Source organism: Sinocyclocheilus grahami, unplaced genomic scaffold (genome assembly GCF_001515645.1).
Source record: "Sinocyclocheilus grahami isolate Dianchi unplaced genomic scaffold, SAMN03320097.WGS_v1.1 scaffold97.1, whole genome shotgun sequence".
Lineage (NCBI taxonomy): Eukaryota > Metazoa > Chordata > Actinopteri > Cypriniformes > Cyprinidae > Sinocyclocheilus > Sinocyclocheilus grahami.
Genome location: NW_015505276.1, coordinates 1777822 through 1796751, shown reverse-complemented (window position 1 = coordinate 1796751; position 18930 = coordinate 1777822). Strand labels below are relative to the sequence as shown.

The 18930-nt window shown below is 36.3% G+C and overlaps 1 protein-coding gene across 1 annotated transcript in view; it reads left to right on the top strand.

Annotated features, from left to right (window-relative positions):
* Positions 1–17640, top strand: part of LOC107587958 (brain-specific angiogenesis inhibitor 1-associated protein 2-like) — a 53231-nt gene extending 35591 nt beyond the window's left edge. Inside the window, exons 2-5 of the mRNA XM_016275942.1 lie at positions 2378–2439; positions 3406–3477; positions 8576–8713; positions 17605–17640. Of these exons, the coding sequence (XP_016131428.1) occupies positions 2378–2439; positions 3406–3477; positions 8576–8713; positions 17605–17625 (293 nt within the window). The 3' untranslated portion in view covers positions 17626–17640. The remainder of the gene's footprint in view (positions 1–2377; positions 2440–3405; positions 3478–8575; positions 8714–17604) is intronic.
* The last annotated feature ends 1290 nt before the right edge of the window (positions 17641–18930 follow it).

The window sequence follows — 18930 nt, the reverse complement described above, 5'->3', positions numbered from 1 at the left end:
GAGAGATTTTGAAGAATCTTCACACCGCTCTTTTCCACACAACAAGAGTCTGTCAAAAACAAAACGGCATCAATAAAGTCTTCATAAAAGTGATCAGTGCAACTTGTTCACTATATTCCAAGTCTTTTGAGGTCATACGACAACTTTGTCACGAATGAAGTGTTCAAGCATGCGCAAACACATTCTAAATTAATTTTAGAATGAAGTTCATTTCATTGCTACAACAGCGAGCGAGATTTACATTCAATGACTTTTGGTCTGTTCCTCTCACAAAGCTATCAAATGGCTTTTGAAGACTGGGAATATGGGAATAATTTCTAGTAGTCGAAAGCCAGTATTTGGCATTTTTTTTAAATGATCGGCATTAGCCTTTCATGTCATCCATGTCATATTCCACTGACATGGATGACATGAAAGCATAGCCCACAGCATAGCCCACTGCTCCGGGTGTGTGTTCATGGTTTGTGTGTGTTCACTGCTGTGTGTGTGCACTTTGGATGGGTAAATGCAGAGCACTAATTCCGAGTATGGGTCACCATACTTGGCCACTTCACTTCACTTCATTTTTCACTTCATTCACTGTTTACTGTATGTAAAATTAGTATTACCTGCTTTTATGAGATTAATGAGTGTACTATTGGTTACAGCTACCTTTTTAATCATGTTTTTAACTTTTTTTATTTTTTTTTGTGAAAAATACTGCGATAAGAATTTGATTCTTATCTAAAATTATTTAAGTTCCTATCTAGAATATAAATCTGTTTATTTTACAGGTTTAATTTTCATCCATTTTAAATATTTTTATATTGATTCATTTTCAAATTATTTATTTTTAATTCAATTGATATGTCAAATAAATATGCTTTTTAGCAGCATACTATTTTTAAATTAAATATCATAAATATTAGCCTTACATCTGCCATCAGCCACCCTGCTCTCCAAGACATTGTCATTGGCCATCAAAAAATCCATTTTGGTTGACTGTTTTCCCTCTTTTGGTGTTTGAAGGCTACTGACCACTATCTGCTTTTGTTGTATGGAAAAGAGCAGCATGAACATTCGTCTAAATATCTAATTTTCTCTTTCATGAACGATAGAACATAAATAGGTTTGGAACATGATGAGGATGAATGAACATCGACAGAACTTTCATTTTTGGTCAAGCTAGTCATCATTGATCTCTCCAGAAGCCTCTCTCGGAGTAATCAACAGACTGTAATTCTGAACCCAATGCTTCTGCTCTTCAGCGAGAGCTCTTCAATCACGCATCTGTGGTGTAAACAAGCGATGTGTGTTGTTACACTGGACTGACTGTTAAATTGTCATGTATGAAGTGTTCAAGCATGCGCAAACATGAGATCGGCTTTGCACCGTGCTTGGAGGCGTTCTGTGGCGCCTAACTTTAGGTTGCCATGCTGAGATGGGAGGAGGTCAGGGCGGCTCGCTGTTGTCTTCCATTGCTGTGTGTTCTTTTCACAGTGTCTCACCGGGTCTCCTCTGTGCTCTGCTCACTGTCTGTTCCTTTCTTCACAATGCATTGCATATTCAGAAGCAGCAGCATGTAGGTATATGAAAAACAACACAACTTCCACCAGCTGCATGGCCTCTCTTTGTTTAGTCCTTTTTCTTCCTGTTTTAGTTTTCTATGAGTTTCACAACATTCTGACAGTCATCCTTGCAGGAGAAGCACTTGAAAAAAGACAAATGAAACTGATTTCTAATTTACAGTCATGTTAGGAGAGTTGTTTTGGTTCTGTTTAAGGGAGTAGTTCACTCAAAAATGTAAATTCTGTCAGTATTTACAGACCTTCATGGCATTCCAAACCCATATGCTGTTGTTTTTATTTCTGTGGGACACAAAAAGAGAATTTCTGAGGAATCCTCTCTATAAAAGTGCAGTTCAAAGTGACCATGTCTGTCAAGCTCCCTATAAAAGCCTTCAGAAGTTACATGATATCTTTCCACAGAAAAATAACAGCGTATGGTGAGTAAAAAGGACAGAATTTTCATTTTTCTGTGAAATGTTCTTTTAATACACTGAAATTTTGAAACCCTGTTTTGACATGCTTTATATTTTGAGTTTCGGTCTTTGTTCTCCACCCTTTCACCCTGTTGTTAATTTCTGTGTCTCAGTGTTTAATGTCTTTGACCGTGTCATTGTCCCTATGTTTGCCCGTCTGTGGCATGGTTGTAATGCACGTTGGGATTTATCTTGCCTCTCTCCCTCTTTCTTTCTTTCTTTCTGGCCTACTCTACTCTAACTCGATCTAACTGTCTCTTTAACCTCTCAACATTTGTTCTCACTTGAATCACATGATTTTGAGTCCATTTCCTGTTGTCCTCTCTCTTAACTGACGTCTGTCCCTCTTCTCTGCAGGGGATGTGCTTTTCCAGATGGCAGAGGTCCACCGACAGATTCAAGTGCAGTTAGAGGAAATGGTCTGTACTTTATTTGACCGCCGTCCATTTTGCATCTTTATGAAAGTATCTATTTTGCATAGATTAGATTCAAATTTTTCAAATCTTGGCAGGTTCAATACAAGTTAAATCCAGTGAATTGTAATGTAAATCACAGTATACATGGAGCAAACTCCACGCATAGGAATGACATAAAACAAAAAGGATTTACACAAGTTTGTATTTCAAATAACAAACATGTTATCACTGAATAATTAAAGGTGCTGTATGTTATTTTTTTAAAATGCCATAATATATTTGCAGATATTTAGGAATCAAGTTTTCTCTGAAAAACAATGCTACAGCCATTTATTCTAATGTGTTTTTGTTTTGTTTTGTGTGATTCCGCCCACTGCCATTTTACCCAATAGTATTTCAACACCCAGGGTTGCCAGGTGGTGGAAAATACAGCGTAATGCAGCCATGGAAGCGGGAAAACGAACTGGGTCAGACATTGCAGATTCTACCTGACCTTAAAATCTCTCTGACCAGAGGCATATTACAAATTGTATAAATCAAAATTGGTGCCTTCCATTGTCAATTGTGCTCGTTCCTGTTGCATGGCTTCAATCTGGCAACCCGCGTGAGTGTCGAAGAGGAGGGGTGGGAGAAACAACTCTCTCCAGTATTTTCAATTTGGACTGCAGTACCTATTTCAACTGATAGCTGCCAACATTACATACTGCACCCCAATGTAACCGCCAAAATAAATATACAACCTTGACGTTTCTGATATAAAACCTTCTGGAATGCTCAGTTGCAGTTGTTACTGTAACCACAACATTGAGGGATGACTAATTTTCTGTGCTTATCAACATTATACTAAAAATGCTATTGAACTCGTAACGTGTCGGGGTATATTGTATAATCTGCACAAATCTGTGTTTTAAGGTTCTTAAAAAGCCAATTTAGCAAACTTAAAGCATTTTTTTCTGCATTTTGTTGCAGTTGAAATGCTTCCACAACGAACTGCTGTCTGAGCTGGAGAAGAAGGTGGAATTGGATGCAAGATACCTGACTGTGAGTCCACAGCACATCCCACTCCTTCTGATAACCTAACAGACTGACAGAAGTGCTTCTCCTCTACTTTAGTAATACACATTCCTGTAAAACAACCGACACAGACACAGACTTTTTATAATCTGTTTGGTTTCCAAAGAATAAAACCATTCTATGTTTCCTATTTCACTTGGAAAATGCATGATATTATGAAAGTAAAATGGATTGTGAATGGCCTTTTAGACTGACTTTGCAATTGTTAAATCATAGAATGAATGAAATTATCCAGAAGTATCTTATATTCAGCAAGGCTGCGTTTATTTGATTAAAAATACAGTACAAAATGTAAAACATTATTACAATTTAAAATAACTATTTTCTATTTGAATATATTTTAAAATGTAAGTTATTCCTGTGATGTCAAGGCTAAATTGTCAGCCTCATTACTCCAGTCTTCAGTGCCACATGATCCTTCAGAAATCATTCTAATATGCTGATTTACAGCTCAAGAAGTATTTCTTATTATCATTGTTGAAAACAGTTGCTTAATATTTTTTGTTGTTGTCATTGAAACTGTTTTCAGAAATTCTTTGAATAGAAAGTTCAAAAGAATGGCATTTATTTGAAATAGAAATATTTTGTAACAATGCAAAAGTCTTTACTGTCACTTTTGAGCAATTAAATGTGTCCTTGCTGAATAACAATATTATTTCTGTAAAGGGGTCATATGATGGGATTTCAAGTTTTCCTTTCTCTTTGGAGTGTTACAAGCTGTTCGTGAATAGATAAGATCCCTAAAGTTGCAAAGACTAAAGTCTAAAACCAAAAGCGATATTCTTTTTAAAAGTTAAGACTCGTCCACGCCCTCCTAAAACGGCTCGTTTAAACACGCCCCCACATGTCTACGTCACGATGTGGGAAGATTTGCATAACGCCGCCCAAATGTTCACGCAAAAAAAGGCGGCGTAACTTTGATTCTCGCTGTAGTATTGTTGTTGCCGCCATGTCGTCAAGGCGCTGTGTGTTTCGTTGTGAAAGCGAAACTACTTTGTTTGGCCTTCCAAAAGAGGACACGACTAGAAATCAGTGGTTAAGTTGTATTTACAACACTGTTCCAGAACAGTTCAAGCTAAATATTCAAATGTGAGCAATGCATTTTACGGAGGACTGTTCCCTGATCCTGGGAGAGTAGACTACAATGCCGGTGTTCTGACAAATAATGCTGACTCACAGCCTGTAAGTACTTTTTTTTTTTTTTTGCCACTGATGATTCAAACACGAGTTTTGAGCAGTGTAGAGTAGCGTTTGTTGTTTGTAATTTTTCCGATCACAAATGCAGACATGGTTTTATGTTTACGTGGCGTGATGCAACTCAACGCGTAAAAAGATAGTATAAGTCATTATAATTTGTAATTATGTCCCCACTGGATGCAACAAATGCCTCGTTTATAATGGCTTTTAATATTTTTGTCTCGTCGCTCCGGCCGGACAGGGCATCACAATATGGTAAGGGGTGTAACATTTGCGTTTACACGCTTGAGGTATTCGGCCAATCACAATGCACTGGATAGCTGGCCAATCAGAGCACACTTCGCTTTTCAGACCGATGAGCTTTGTAAAAATCTACGCGTTTCAGAAAGGCGGGGCATAGAGGAGAAACAATAATGTACAGTATGTGGAAAATAATGGGGTTTTTTTACCTTAAACTGCATAAACACATTTCATCACACCAAATACACAAAATAATGTTCTTTTTAGCAACATCATATAACCCCTTTAAAAAAAAAAGTAAAATAAAATCTTACTTATGCCAATCTTTTGTAGTGTAAATATGGATATTTAGCCATTTTTTAGTTAAATTTTGTCGTCTTGGCAGTCTGATGAAATATTGAGCCAAGAATATAAAAAAAAAAATTGGATGACATTGCTGACTCTGCTTTGGTTACATGCTCCACATGGCAAGTGTAGCATATTATTTTGCAAACAATTTACATTTATGCTTTTGGCATGTTATTTTATGCAAAGCAACTTATCAGTACACGTGTTCCCTTGATTCAAACACACAACTAGTGGAGCTACAGAAACGAAAAAATAAACATAGAAAAATTGTGTTCACTACACAGTATATATACCGCAGACTTCTTTCTTAGTAGTTAGTATGCCATTCCAAACACACCCATAGATCCTGAAGAAATAAGTATTTTCTTGTATAGCAACGACCCTGTTTTCCCATCACTCCTGTTTCCACTATTTTCAACAAATGAAAGTACACAATTTGCGACAGATTAAAGTATGTTTGGAGCAGTGCTGAGAGGGATATCTTTAGACTGTGAGTGGGTTGGAGAGGAGCTGTGTAGAGCAGTTAATTTGGGGGGGTTTGGGCGACTGGGATTGGGCGTCACTTGTCATCACACTGTATTCAGATAAAATTAAAGCCTTGCTGTCTTGCCTTATTCAGCGCTGGAGAGAGCGATCTGCGGTCGTTCTTCTTGGAAACCACACTTTTTTTTTCTCTCAGTCCACACATTCTGTGCAACACGTCGAGTCTCTGCTCCGGAGCCCATTGTGAGATTTCTATTTAGGTCTGGATGACTCTTATGATATCCATTTTGTGCTTCCTCCATAGGAGCACCATTTTATAAGGATTAACAGTAAAATAACAGGTTGACTTGGTACTAGTTAGTCTGAAGAAAATGCTTCAAACGCATATTCTGTTCTGCCCACAACAAATCAAGCTTGACAAGTAAGCAAATCAGGTTAACTGAAGTAAACCAGCCAGTAAACCTGAAGTGATCCGTCAGATCTGATTTTTATTTATTCCTGTAATGCCTTGTAAGTCATTCATATGGTGAGAAAAGGGGATCATGGCTGTCGAAGCAGAATCTTCCTTTCTCCCGCCGAAGATTGAGCGATTGCTCCATCACTCACATGTAACGCTGTCTTTGTAGACACTTTCCTGCTGCGCAAGAATCTGGTCGAGCTGCCAAACTATTTATAGACGTGTAGTCTAGAGATCATTCTCTCAGCGTACCTTGTGTAGGATGTGCGAAGATTCATATATCTAGAAATTCTCAGCCAAGTGTATCAGCCTCCGGAATTTGGTGGTGAGCCATGTTGTGAGGTTGGGAGTGGAGACCTTCGCTGCTTTCTTCTGCAGACATCAGAACGCACTGCCCTGAAACCCCAGACCTTTAGCTCTGCTCCAGACCCCGGTGAACCGCATGGCCAGACCACGTTTGAAGGCATCATGAAGGGATCCTGACTTGAAGGCTGTTCTTAACAGTTGCTGGCAGAGCTAAGCTGCCTTCTCAGATGTTCTGGCCAAACTGTAAGGCAGCATCGCAAGTGTCCATCTTTGAGAAGACAATCCCAGAACTGGGAATGTGCACTTTAGTCACTTTACTTGATGATTACTCAACAGATGAATCAGATGTGTGAGACTGGGGTTTGTTGCTCAGTTTATATACAGTATGTACCAGACAGACCTTTTTTTTTTTTTTGGTGTTGTCACATCTAACTTTTTCCAGTGTCTCAAACCATGAGAGTCGTGTCATTAAGGTGCCATGTCAAGTTAATTATATTTTTAAAAAATTGTGTATTGATTGTGAAAAGTGGAATGTTTATTGTAAAGATACTTGTACAGTATTTTATCAACTGAAAAATACTGACAAAATTTGAAAATTAGTTGTGGAATCATTAGTCTCAGCCTTAGACGTCACGCCCACGGACCGTTGGCTAAACGTCTGATGCATATGGCACACAAAAGTGGAAACACTTCAGGAGTTTCGAAGTCGTCATCGGATTGGTTGAATTATACAGGATTTCCGGGAGATGTGCGTTCTTTAACGTTCCGCCTGGAAACAAAGATGCCGTGACGCCAAACCCCCTCACGAAAGAAGAAAGCCGTCGTGTTTACAACTGTGACGACGAGCGCTTATCAGGATCAACTAAACGCTGGATTTTCAGAAGTATGTGAAAAATTTAAAGTTCACGGCATAGAATCTTTAAAACACGTCCGAGAGTTTTACACACGGTCTGTTATTGTGACGACATTTCCACGCCCCGAAACATGATAATGAACGAAACTGTGATTGGTTGTTTGACATGTCTGCCAAACGGCCTCATGGGCAGGCCTTGGCCAATGTAAGCTGCCATGGATTCCATGGTACGCGAGACTATGGAAACATTAGCATAGCAACATGCTGAAGTCTGATTGAGTTGAGCAAGTTCGTATTGCTGCGCTGATAACATCACAATTTCACAATTATAATATTTTGATAGTTTAATTATGATAGTTTGATTATAATTCATGTTCTAATATTAATAATAATTTATATTATAACATTTACATTCTAAAATAATGATGATTTATGTTATTATTTGTATAAATATACAATGTATTATATAATGGTATAATAATAATTTTTATTTTTGTGATTATGATTATGATTATTATTATTATTATTTCAGTATAGTCCAGACTTCACTCACAATGAATCTGACAGTTATAATGCCACAACTGATTGTGATCTAGTAATAAAAGCATTTATATTATACTAGTAGTAGTAGTAGTAGTAGTAATACTAATACTAATAATAATAATAATGGTTAATTGTCGGATTCAATTGTGAGTGGAAAGACTGTGCTGATAAAAATCAGATATATACATACATATATATATACACAATAATAATAATAATAGTTATTATAGTAACTATATTGTGATATTACAATATTTATATATTATCATTATATTATTATTAATGATAGTATTATATTAACTGTATAGTGATATTATAATATTTAAACATCTTAGTAGTATTATTATTGAATAATTGCATTTGTGTTGTCATATTATGTGAATTCTGTCAGGAGCATTATCTGTGTACTGTACACTAGTGACCATTAAGAAAGTTCCTGTCTATGTAGGCTGTTTAAGATCAGTCCATTTCACTCAAGACTGTGGCTCAGAGGAGGGCAGTAGACAACAGACAGCGAGTGTTTTGGAACATGACATTTGACTAGTGGGCTTTGACGCCCATGTCTTTCTTAATGCAGTAGCTACAGTCAGATGATTTCTGCATTTACCAACAATGTCCCTGTGTTTTTCCTCCTGAAGGCGGCTCTTAAGAAGTACCAGATGGAGCACAAAAGCAAAGGAGAGAGTCTGGAGAAATGCCAGGGTGAGCTGAAGAAACTGCGGAGGAAGAGCCAGGGCAGCAAGAACCCCTCCAAGTACGGCGAGAAGGAGTTGCAGGTGAGCCCCCACACCACCGCCACGGGCCGTGAACAGAGCTAGCGTGTCACTGTGGGCTCCGTCGAGGCCTTTGAAAGGGACGGAGGTGGATGGATAGGTACTGGTTCAGCAAGACCACCTACATCATGTTAATGCTGGGAGGATTTTAACGCCGTCTGAATTTAAGAAGTGCTGCGAGCCTCTCGTGGCAAAGAGAACACAATGGGTGGGCAAAAGCCGTAGGTGTGTATACAAACAGCGCTGCGGCATATCAGCTAAGAGGCTGCGCTGAACACACACACACAAACATCACGGTTGTTTTTACTGACTTTCTTCCCTGTTTAAACTGCGCGAGTGGACCCCAACCTGCTGTATTAATTGCAGTGTGTGAATGCTGGCCTGCTGAGAGGAGTCTTACACTGTGACAGCGGGGTTGTGGAGACCTGGCATAGATCAATAAGCAAAGTGCATATGCTCTCTGGCCCAGAGCTCACAGGAAGCTTACTCGCTCTGCCAGGTGTGAAAGAACGGCCCTCCTGACCCCCTTTTTAGAGCCATGGTATACTTGATCGGCTCACACTTCCTTAAAACGTGGCTCTGCCAGTGTGTTTTTAGTTAGTTTTATTTGGATTTTCCATTTAGTTTGAATTTAATCTAAAAGTTTATTTTTTTTAGCATAATTATTTATTTTCAGAGAGTTAGTTTAGTAGCTGTCCTCTTTTTCAGCTACCTTGGTTCCGGATTATTTTTCCCATTTGTTTTTCCCATAGGGATTTTTTTAAAAGATCTTCATTAAAAAGTTATAAGACATGAACAAACCAACCAGCAACGAGGTGAATCACAACATTACGAGCAAAAATATATTTGGAAATCAGAAAAAAAGACAAATACAGGCTTTAGTGGCTTTTAATGAGGGAGAGGACTACAATCCCATGAAGCAGTGCAAATCATATAATCAAATTAAAAATGATGGATGAATATTGATTTAAAGATGTTGAACATGTATACAGAAGCAATGTATTTTATGTTTATTGCAAAATATGGCAAGGCAAGGCAATAAAGTTTTGTATTATTTGTATAGCACATACAATGGTAATTTAAAAACGTTCTTTACATAAAGATTTAAAAATAATCATAAGATAATCATAACTGATGCAGAAGACAAACATTTAATTTAGAATGCAATCAAATTTAATAAAAACAAATTAAAAGCATATTAAAAGAAAAGAATACATGAATAACATGATACAGTGCAATCAGTTGGATGCAGCTCAGTGCTCATTCAGTAAATTATCCATTAAACAGATGTATTGAGCTGCATATATATGTACAAATATTTAAGTAGTTTTTGAGAAAACTAACATTTGCAGTTCTTACACATTTATTCAGAGTGCTTCATGGGAGTGTCGCGATTCTCTGATTGGTGGAGTTTTTTGTGGAATTGTGGGTAATGTAGTTTGTTTGGGTTTTTTTGGTTGTTTTTTTTTACCAGGAATTGTGCTGTTTAACATCTTTTTTTTTATTTTTTTTTTATCATTAAAATAATGCATGTTACCTTGTCAGAAAATATGGGAAGTGAACATGTGGTTGGTTCACCTGTCAATCAGACAGGCAGCTCTTGCCTTATTGGCTGATTATGTCTGACACAATGCATAGTTTAATTACATCATCGAACAATGATTGAAAAAAACAAAAACCAAAATGTTCTCTCTCTTTTTTTTCTTCCGTTCTCATTAAGCTCACATTTTATATAAATACATTTGCAGATAGTCATAATAGGTGGTATTCATTAAAAACTGTATACAAAAGTCTTCACAGTAGGTAATTTTTTGTATTACTAGCTAAAGATAATAATGATAACCCTGAGTGTGCAGCTGAATTCCCCCCTGAGGCTGTGAGCGTGTATAGGAGCAGGCATCTGTCAGTGACTGCTGTTGGGTGGTTTGAGATGTAGCGCTGCTGGGAGTTTATACAGTAAATATGTCCATCTACTGCCAGATGCCCTGCAGATAGTGAGCTCAGGTTGAGCCGAGCTTCACTCACCTCAGAGATCCACAAATATTTTGAGTGTTGTGATTTTGTAAACTAAAGCCACAAGAGGCCATGATTTGCAGTGATTTTTCCAAGGGTGGATGTTAAGGGATGTTTTACATGATACAGTTGAGTTGTTTATAAAATGGTCACTAAAATTCTTATACTTTCAATGTAAACTTACCATTCAAAAGTTGACATTGGATTTTTATTTTATTTTTTTATTTTTTTGGAAGGAAATTAATAGTTTTATTCAACAATGCTGCATTAAATCGATTAAAAGTCACATTAAAGACATTAATAATGTTATAAAATATTTCTTTTTCAGATAAATGCTGTTCTTTTGAACTTCTATTTATCAAAAATCCTGAATACATACTGTTTTCAACACTGATAATAATAAGAAATGTTTCTTGGGCAGCAAATCGGCATATCAGAATGATTTCTGAAGATCATGTGACACTGAAGACTGGAGTAATGATGCTGACAATTCAGCTTTGCATCACAGGAATAAATTAAATTTTAAAATATATTCAAATAGAAAACAGTTGTTTTAAATTGTAGTAATATTTCACAATATTACTGTTTTTACTGTATTTTTGATCAAATAAATGCAGCCTTGGTGAGTATTAACAAATATTACCAACCCCAAACTTTTTAACGGTAGTGTAGAATTCAGCTCATGCAGTCTGTCAGCTGTTTTACATTATTTAGTTTACTTACCTAATGTGTCTCATCCAATCATATCCGTTTCATAAATTAAGAAAAAAGTATCAAGTTTAAGAACACGTTTACCCTTGGTAAGATCACTGTAACACACTACGCATTAGCTTTAATAAAAGAAAGCAGACACAGGTGTTCAATTAATAGTTTGATGTATTAATATTAATGCTTGTTCAGAGTTTGTTTCAGACCTTAGAGTTGCCAAGCAACAAAGTCACTCACCCCATTAATATATAATGTTTGGTCACGGGTGTGTGTGCATTCAATGACTATGAACACAGCCCATTCAATCAAATGCTGTACAATTCCACACTTAGATGATATACATAGATATACAGTGGGTACGGAAAGTATTCAGACCCCCTTAAATTTTTCACTCTTTGTTATATTGCAGCCATTTGCTAAAATCATTTATGGTATATGAGTGTCACAGCAAAGGGTCTGAATACTTAGGACCTCTCTTAGGACTTATTTCAGTTTTTCTTTTTTAATAAATCTGCAAAAATGTCAACAATTCTGTGTTTTTCTGTCAATATGGGGTGCTGTGTGTACATTAATGAGGGAAAAAAAATAACTTAAATGATTTTAGCAAATGGCTGCAATATAACAAAGAGTGAAAAATTTAAGGGGGTCTGAATACTTTCCGTACAAACTGTATATTATGAGTTATTTTGTTTCTGATCTTTTAAAAGATAGATTTTTCAATACCTGCTTTCGTCTAAAGAACAGAGCACCTTTCATTTTCTCCCTCAGAGCTTTTTACATGTAAATGTGGCCTTGAGCAAGAGCAAGAAACGTCAGCTGATTTAGTCGTGAGCCCCACGGGCCCATAAAGCAAAGACTGAGTGTACACACACATAAATTCATATACTTCATCTCCATATTACCATAAATCACACCGTTATCGCTGAGAGTGACGGCAGTTTGGAGGTTTACGGATTGCGATTCATTGAAAAAAGCTCCATGAACTGGCATGAATTGACTACTTTGACTGAGCATGTTCAGACGACTGTTTATACACTCCGTTTTTATCGCTCTCGTCTCTGTTGTACCTCCGTCCCCTCTTCTTTTTTTCCCTCTTCCTGTTGCTGCTGAAATAATTAGTCGCTGAAGTCCCTCTGAAGATGCTAATTAGATAATTATTCAGTTCAGTAGAGTGGTCTGAGGTGCAGCGGGAGGGATATGAGATTCGGCGGAGGTCTACGGCGTCGGCGCTCGCTGTGATATCGCAAGTTAACAGACATGTCATGCTTCTGAACGGTGTGGACTCCTCAGCGAGTTCAGGGAAAGCAATTAGAGTATCTACAGAAGAACACTTGCACGCGCTGTTAGCGCACACGACTCCGGCGTGAGACTTATCCCGGGAGAGCCAGGGCTGGAGAGGAAGCGGCTGTGCCACGGGATGAAGGACTGCTGATGTCAGAAGAACGAGCGGAGCTGCGGCTATATCAGGCTGACGCAGCGGGAGACGCAGCAGGAAGCGTTTAAGTCTGAGAGGGCTTTGTGCTTTAGACATAGAGGGATTCCACTTCCCATTCGGCGCACAGCCAGTGTCCAAACAACACTGCGAGCGCTGGGTAATTTAAGAAAATTGACTGCCTGTTAAAAATATTACATCATTTCTAGTGCTGTCAAACGATTAATTGCGAATAATCGCATCCAAAATAAGTGTCTGTTTCCAAATATATATGAGTGTACAGTTTATATTTATTATGTATATATAAATACATACACATTTGTGTATATATTTAATAAAAAAGTGTTATGTAAAAAATATTTATATATAATGTGAATTATATGAATATAAATATATACATGTAAAAAAATATATATATATTTTCAAAATATATACTGTATGTGTGTGTATTTATATACACCGTACACACGCATGTATTATGTAAACAAAAACTTATTTTGGATGCGGTTAGGGCTGCACGATTAATCGTAATTAAATCGCAAAGGCAATAAATCGCGATTAGGTAGAAGCTGCGATTGTCATGCTTATCTTTCAGTGAAGCTCGGTTCTGTGATCAGCGGTAAATCTCTCGTGCGGAAATTCCAAATATGCCTCGCAGAAGAAACCCAGGAATGCCTATCGCTGCAGCTAAATTAACAGAAGATTTAACTGCTTTTCATTGATTCAACGTGACTAGTAAACACACGACTACGACAATATATATGGTTTATCTGAGTTCGTCTTACTATAATTTTTATTATAATAAAGTATGTAAGGCAATGCTAATCGACACAGCCTTTGCTTAGAATACTACGAAATATTGCATGCCTTATTCTGTTTAAGAAGCCAGATCATCTCACAGAAGGATTTATTTCAAACACTCGACTGACGTTATGAAGGGAGTTTGGAGTAAAAGCATGTTATTAAATGTCATACTTTCACGTGCTTTCAGATGGAGCAGCATTTACTACACAGAGCCGTAGTTCACTGACAAGCTACGCAAACAGCTTTCATAATCGCAGAACGATATCTTCGATTTCATTGCAATTATGAACGCGATTTTGCGTAGCTTGTCAGTGAACTACGGCTCTGTGTAGTAAATGCCGCTCCATCTGAAAGCATGTGATGGAGATATACTACTAATCACAGAACCGGCTTTACTGATGAGATCCACATGATTATCGCATTAGATTAATCGTCCAGCCCTAGATGCGATTAATCGCAATTAATCGTTTGACAGCACTAAAAATTTATTTAATTCCTAAATAAAGAAATTTAGCTGTTCTTCATTTGAATATTTGCAGGTCATTTTGATAATGTTTGCCGCCAATCACAAAATCGACAAATGAAAATGTCAAATCACTACAAATGATTTTGTTCATCGTAAATGTATACGTTTCAGTGGTATAACACACATGAACTGTTGACACATGGAATTGTTGCATTGCATAATGATTTAGACTCCAAAACCCCCTTTTTTCAAATCCCAAGACAATATTTGGAGGCCTTTCTATCCTTCCAGGCTGATTTTATGGCTAATAGAAATGGGAGAATATGAAACTGAGGAGGAAAACACCCCAGTTTTATTCAGAGGCCCAAATTGAAATGAAATTTTTCATAATATTTCAAAATCGACAAATGAAAATGTCAAATCACTACAAATGATTTTGTTCATCGTAAATGTATACGTTTCAGTGGTATAACACACATGAACTGTTGACACATGGAATTGTTGTTGCATTGCATAATGATTTAGACTCCAAAACCCCCTTTTTTCAAATCCCAAGACAATATTTGGAGGCCTTTCTATCCTTCCAGGCTGATTTTATGGCTAATCGAAATGGGAGAATATGAAACTGAGGAGGAAAACACCCCAGTTTTATTCAGAGGCCCAAATTTAAATGAAATTTTTCATAATATTCCCTGCAGTTGCTGATATTTAAACATATAATGCACAGCAATACATTGAAATGTTCCTCAAAAGCCAGATTAATCATATTTGATACATTTTAACCTGATTTTTCTATTGAAACATTTGCTTCAGTCCAGTAGGTGTTCATCTTGAAATATTACTAATAATACTGAAGTTATTCTTATATATAGCTTATACAATTCAGATTTCACTGCAAAAAGACTGTCAATATACAATACAATAAGTATCACAACCTGAATGGTGACATTTTTAAAATTATAGAACTTGAATAAAGTTATCAAACACTAAATTCTAAATTAAATATAAATGAATCCTTAAAGCTACAAAAGTTATTGACTTCCTCTCTTTTTTTTTCTTGCGCTTTTTGATGAACAGACATCACAGCAGCTGGGTTATTAAGTTATTTTGGCTGCTTTAAGAGCTGCCACTGCTGAACGTGACACGGATCTGACACGCATCGTATTTTCTTACAACTCTTTACTTTTTCTGACCCATTTCAGGTCTTTAAGTCTCTACTAATGAGCTGACTAGTTGAGTCGGGTGTGTGTGTGTGTGTGTTAGATGAGGGAGACAGTTTTGAAAAGCAGCACATTTCAGTGACAGAGTTCTTAATTGTGACTCGTATATAACAAATAAATACTTACAAGTTATGGTTATGTTGATTTAGAGGCCTTAGAATTTTGCATATCAAATATGATACAGTGGGCTTTATAGGGTTAAAAAATCATTGCATGTGTGTTACTGTATATAATTAGACCATGCTTGAAAATATAGCTTTTCCTAGCATGATTAGAGCAAAACTAATACATTTATAATGCATTTGATAGAAATATGTTATTGGCAATAAGTAGAAAACCACACATACCAAAAAATTAGTTTCGTACAGTATATTTAATGCAACCAATGTTGTGCAAGCTGTGCATGGATTTTTTTCTTTTTAAATGCCATCTTAGCAAACACTTTGGAGGTTTCACAAAAGTTATTGACTTCCTCTCTTTTTTTTTCTTGCGCTTTTTGATGAACAGACATCACAGCAGCTGGGTTATTAAGTTATTTTGGCTGCTTTAAGAGCTGCCACTGCTGAACGTGACACGGATCTGACACGCATCGTATTTTCTTACAACTCTTTACTTTTTCTGACCCATTTCAGGTCTTTAAGTCTCTACTAATGAGCTGACTAGTTGAGTCGGGTGTGTGTGTGTGTGTGTTAGATGAGGGAGACAGTTTTGAAAAGCAGCACATTTCAGTGACAGTTCTTAATTGTGACTCGTATATAACAAATAAATACTTACAAGTTATGGTTATGTGGATTTAGAGGCCTTAGAATTTTGCATATCAAATATGATACAGTGGGCTTTATAGGGTTAAAAAATCATCGCATGCGTGTTACTGTATATAATTAGACCATGCTTGAAAATATAGCTTTTCCTAGCGTGATTAGAGCAAAACTAATACATTTATAATGCATTTGATAGAAATATGTTATTGGCAATAAGTAGAAAACCACACATACCAAAAAATTAGTAGTAAACGTACAGTATATTTAATGCAACCAATGTTGTGCAAGCTGTGCATGGATTTTTTTCTTTTTAAATGCCATCTTAGCAAACACTTTGGAGGTTTCAGTCTTTCCCTGTTCAATTAGATCCTGCAAGAACTTGGATAGAAAATACCAAGTTTCCAATAACTGTAACTATGGTATTTGATTAGAAACCGTGCCCTTTTGAAAGCATTCTGCGGTAATACCATGGTACTTTGATGTACATCATGACACTGAATTATAAAGAATGTGTTTGAATGGAACTGCCGCTTTAGTTGCATGGTACTGTTCAAAAACACAGTATTGTAGATTTGTGTTTGTGTGGTTTTGTAGGGCTATTCATTTTAAATGAGCAGTTCATTGGAATAGGTGTTGTTTTGTGGGGAGGAATTCAAGATAGTGTTGACACTAACATAAGCATAACAATACCTGTGTCTGGAATTTCCCTACGGCACGTGTCTTCGGTTTCACTTGTTAGAGAAATGTGCCTTGTGTCATAATAAACGTTGGAATGGACTGGTTCAACATTTCCCAGAATCCAACACTGCTGTTTTTAATGAGGTTTTTAGTTTTCTCCATATTAAAGTAACATATTGTGTGCCTTTTGGTGAGAGAGATGAGACAAGCTCATAATTGGTCTGCAACATGTCCCGATACCATTTCCCCATCTTATTTCCAATCACATACACTACCAATCCAAAGTTTGGGGTCGGTAAAAAGTTGCATGTTTTTGAAAGAAGTCTCTTATGTTCACCAAGGCTGCATTTATTTGATCAGAAGTGCAGTAAAAACAGTAATATTGTAAAATATTATTACAATTTAAATGAACTGTTTTCTATTTGAATAGATTTTAAAATGTAATTAATTTCTGTGGTTGGCAAAGCTGAATTTTCAGCATCAATACTCCAGTCTTCAGTGTCACATGATCCTTTATCAGAAAAATTTTCCAACAGAAAATTCAAACGAACAGCATTTATTTGAAATAGAAATCTTTTGTAACTTTACTGATCAATTTAATGCATCGCTGTGAAATGAAAATACTTGTTTCGTTCAGGAAAATAAAACGTATTATTAATATTATTGATATTTGAATATTCAATGAAATAATAATTGTCATAGTTGCTGTAATGTAACACCAGTATAACCATCCAGCCCTTCTTTCCTCTGTCTCCATTAATAACTAGAGCGTGTGTGCCAAAGCCACATGACCTGTGTAACATCTTTCACAGCGGCTGATTGAGCAGGTCTGACAGCTTCCATATCTGAAACGAAGGGTCCTGCCTTCTCCATCCATCACTCCATCAGCACGCCTGTCATCCGCGTCATGCCTGTCCACGCGGCCGTCTGCTGTCATGACCTCTAATGCATCTTTTCATCAAACACTCACTCCCCATGTTCTAGATTTCCGTTGTGCTTTTCCTCATTTCACCTCCTTTGCTGTCGTACCTCACCGTGTCTCTTTCACACTGCAGTACTCTTATGACTCATAGTGGAGTTGTATCTGAGTTTTTATTCTGGAAGGGAAATAAAACGCTCCGCTTTATCTGCGCTGTAAAGCAAGTTTGTATCTCTGATTGATGTATTATTCTGCAAGGCAAAATCTTACTTTAAAGTCCAAAAAAATGACCCTTTCTTAATGCATTTTTTGCTTTTGTGAGCTTGTTTCACTGGAAAACGTTACATTATTTAGGTATAAAGGGGTTTTGAACAGTGTTTAATGCTTTGTACCCATTCATGAGCAATGCAGCCCTCTATAGACCACGGGTCGTCAACAGTGGGTTCGTAGCAGCAGAGGTTCTGCCAATTATTGCTTGATTTCAAACTATTTTTGTAGTTTTTAGTACAGTTTTTTTATTTCTTTATTGACCCATACATCCATACAAATTACCCAAAAAGAAAAAAAAAAACATTCTTAGGGCAAGACTTCCATTTTTTTATTATTATTTTTTTTTTTATTGAAAGCTGATCGGACTAAGATCAATGGCGTCATTTCATTTCATGCTGAATTTAGTAGCAATAATATTTTAATTATTATTATTTTAATGGCTTTGCCATGTAAGCCAGTGTTATTTGATAATACTATTTTGATGTTATAGTTTTTGTTAATATTTTGAATTTTTTTATATATATATATTTTCTGTTTTATTCATTTTAGTTAAATATTTAATCATTAATTTTTATTTTGTTTTTGGCATTTTTGTTAGGTTTTTTTTGTCTACTGTATATAGTTTTAATGAAGTTTTAGTTTTAGTTTGTTATTTTAATACATGCACCTAAACTAAACAAAAATAGAAAATGTTGCCTTGGCAAGTATATATACATATATAATTTTATTTCAGTTAATTTTATTTTATTTTGTTCAAGTAATGAACATTTTTTATTTATTTGTTTATTTATTTTGGTGGTTTTAAGCTTGGTTAATGATAATAACTAATGACTAAATGTGTATATACATTAATATTCTACTAAACGCATATATATATATATATATATATATACAGTGGGTACGGAAAGTATTCAGACCCCCTTAAAATTTTCACTCTTAACAATATTGC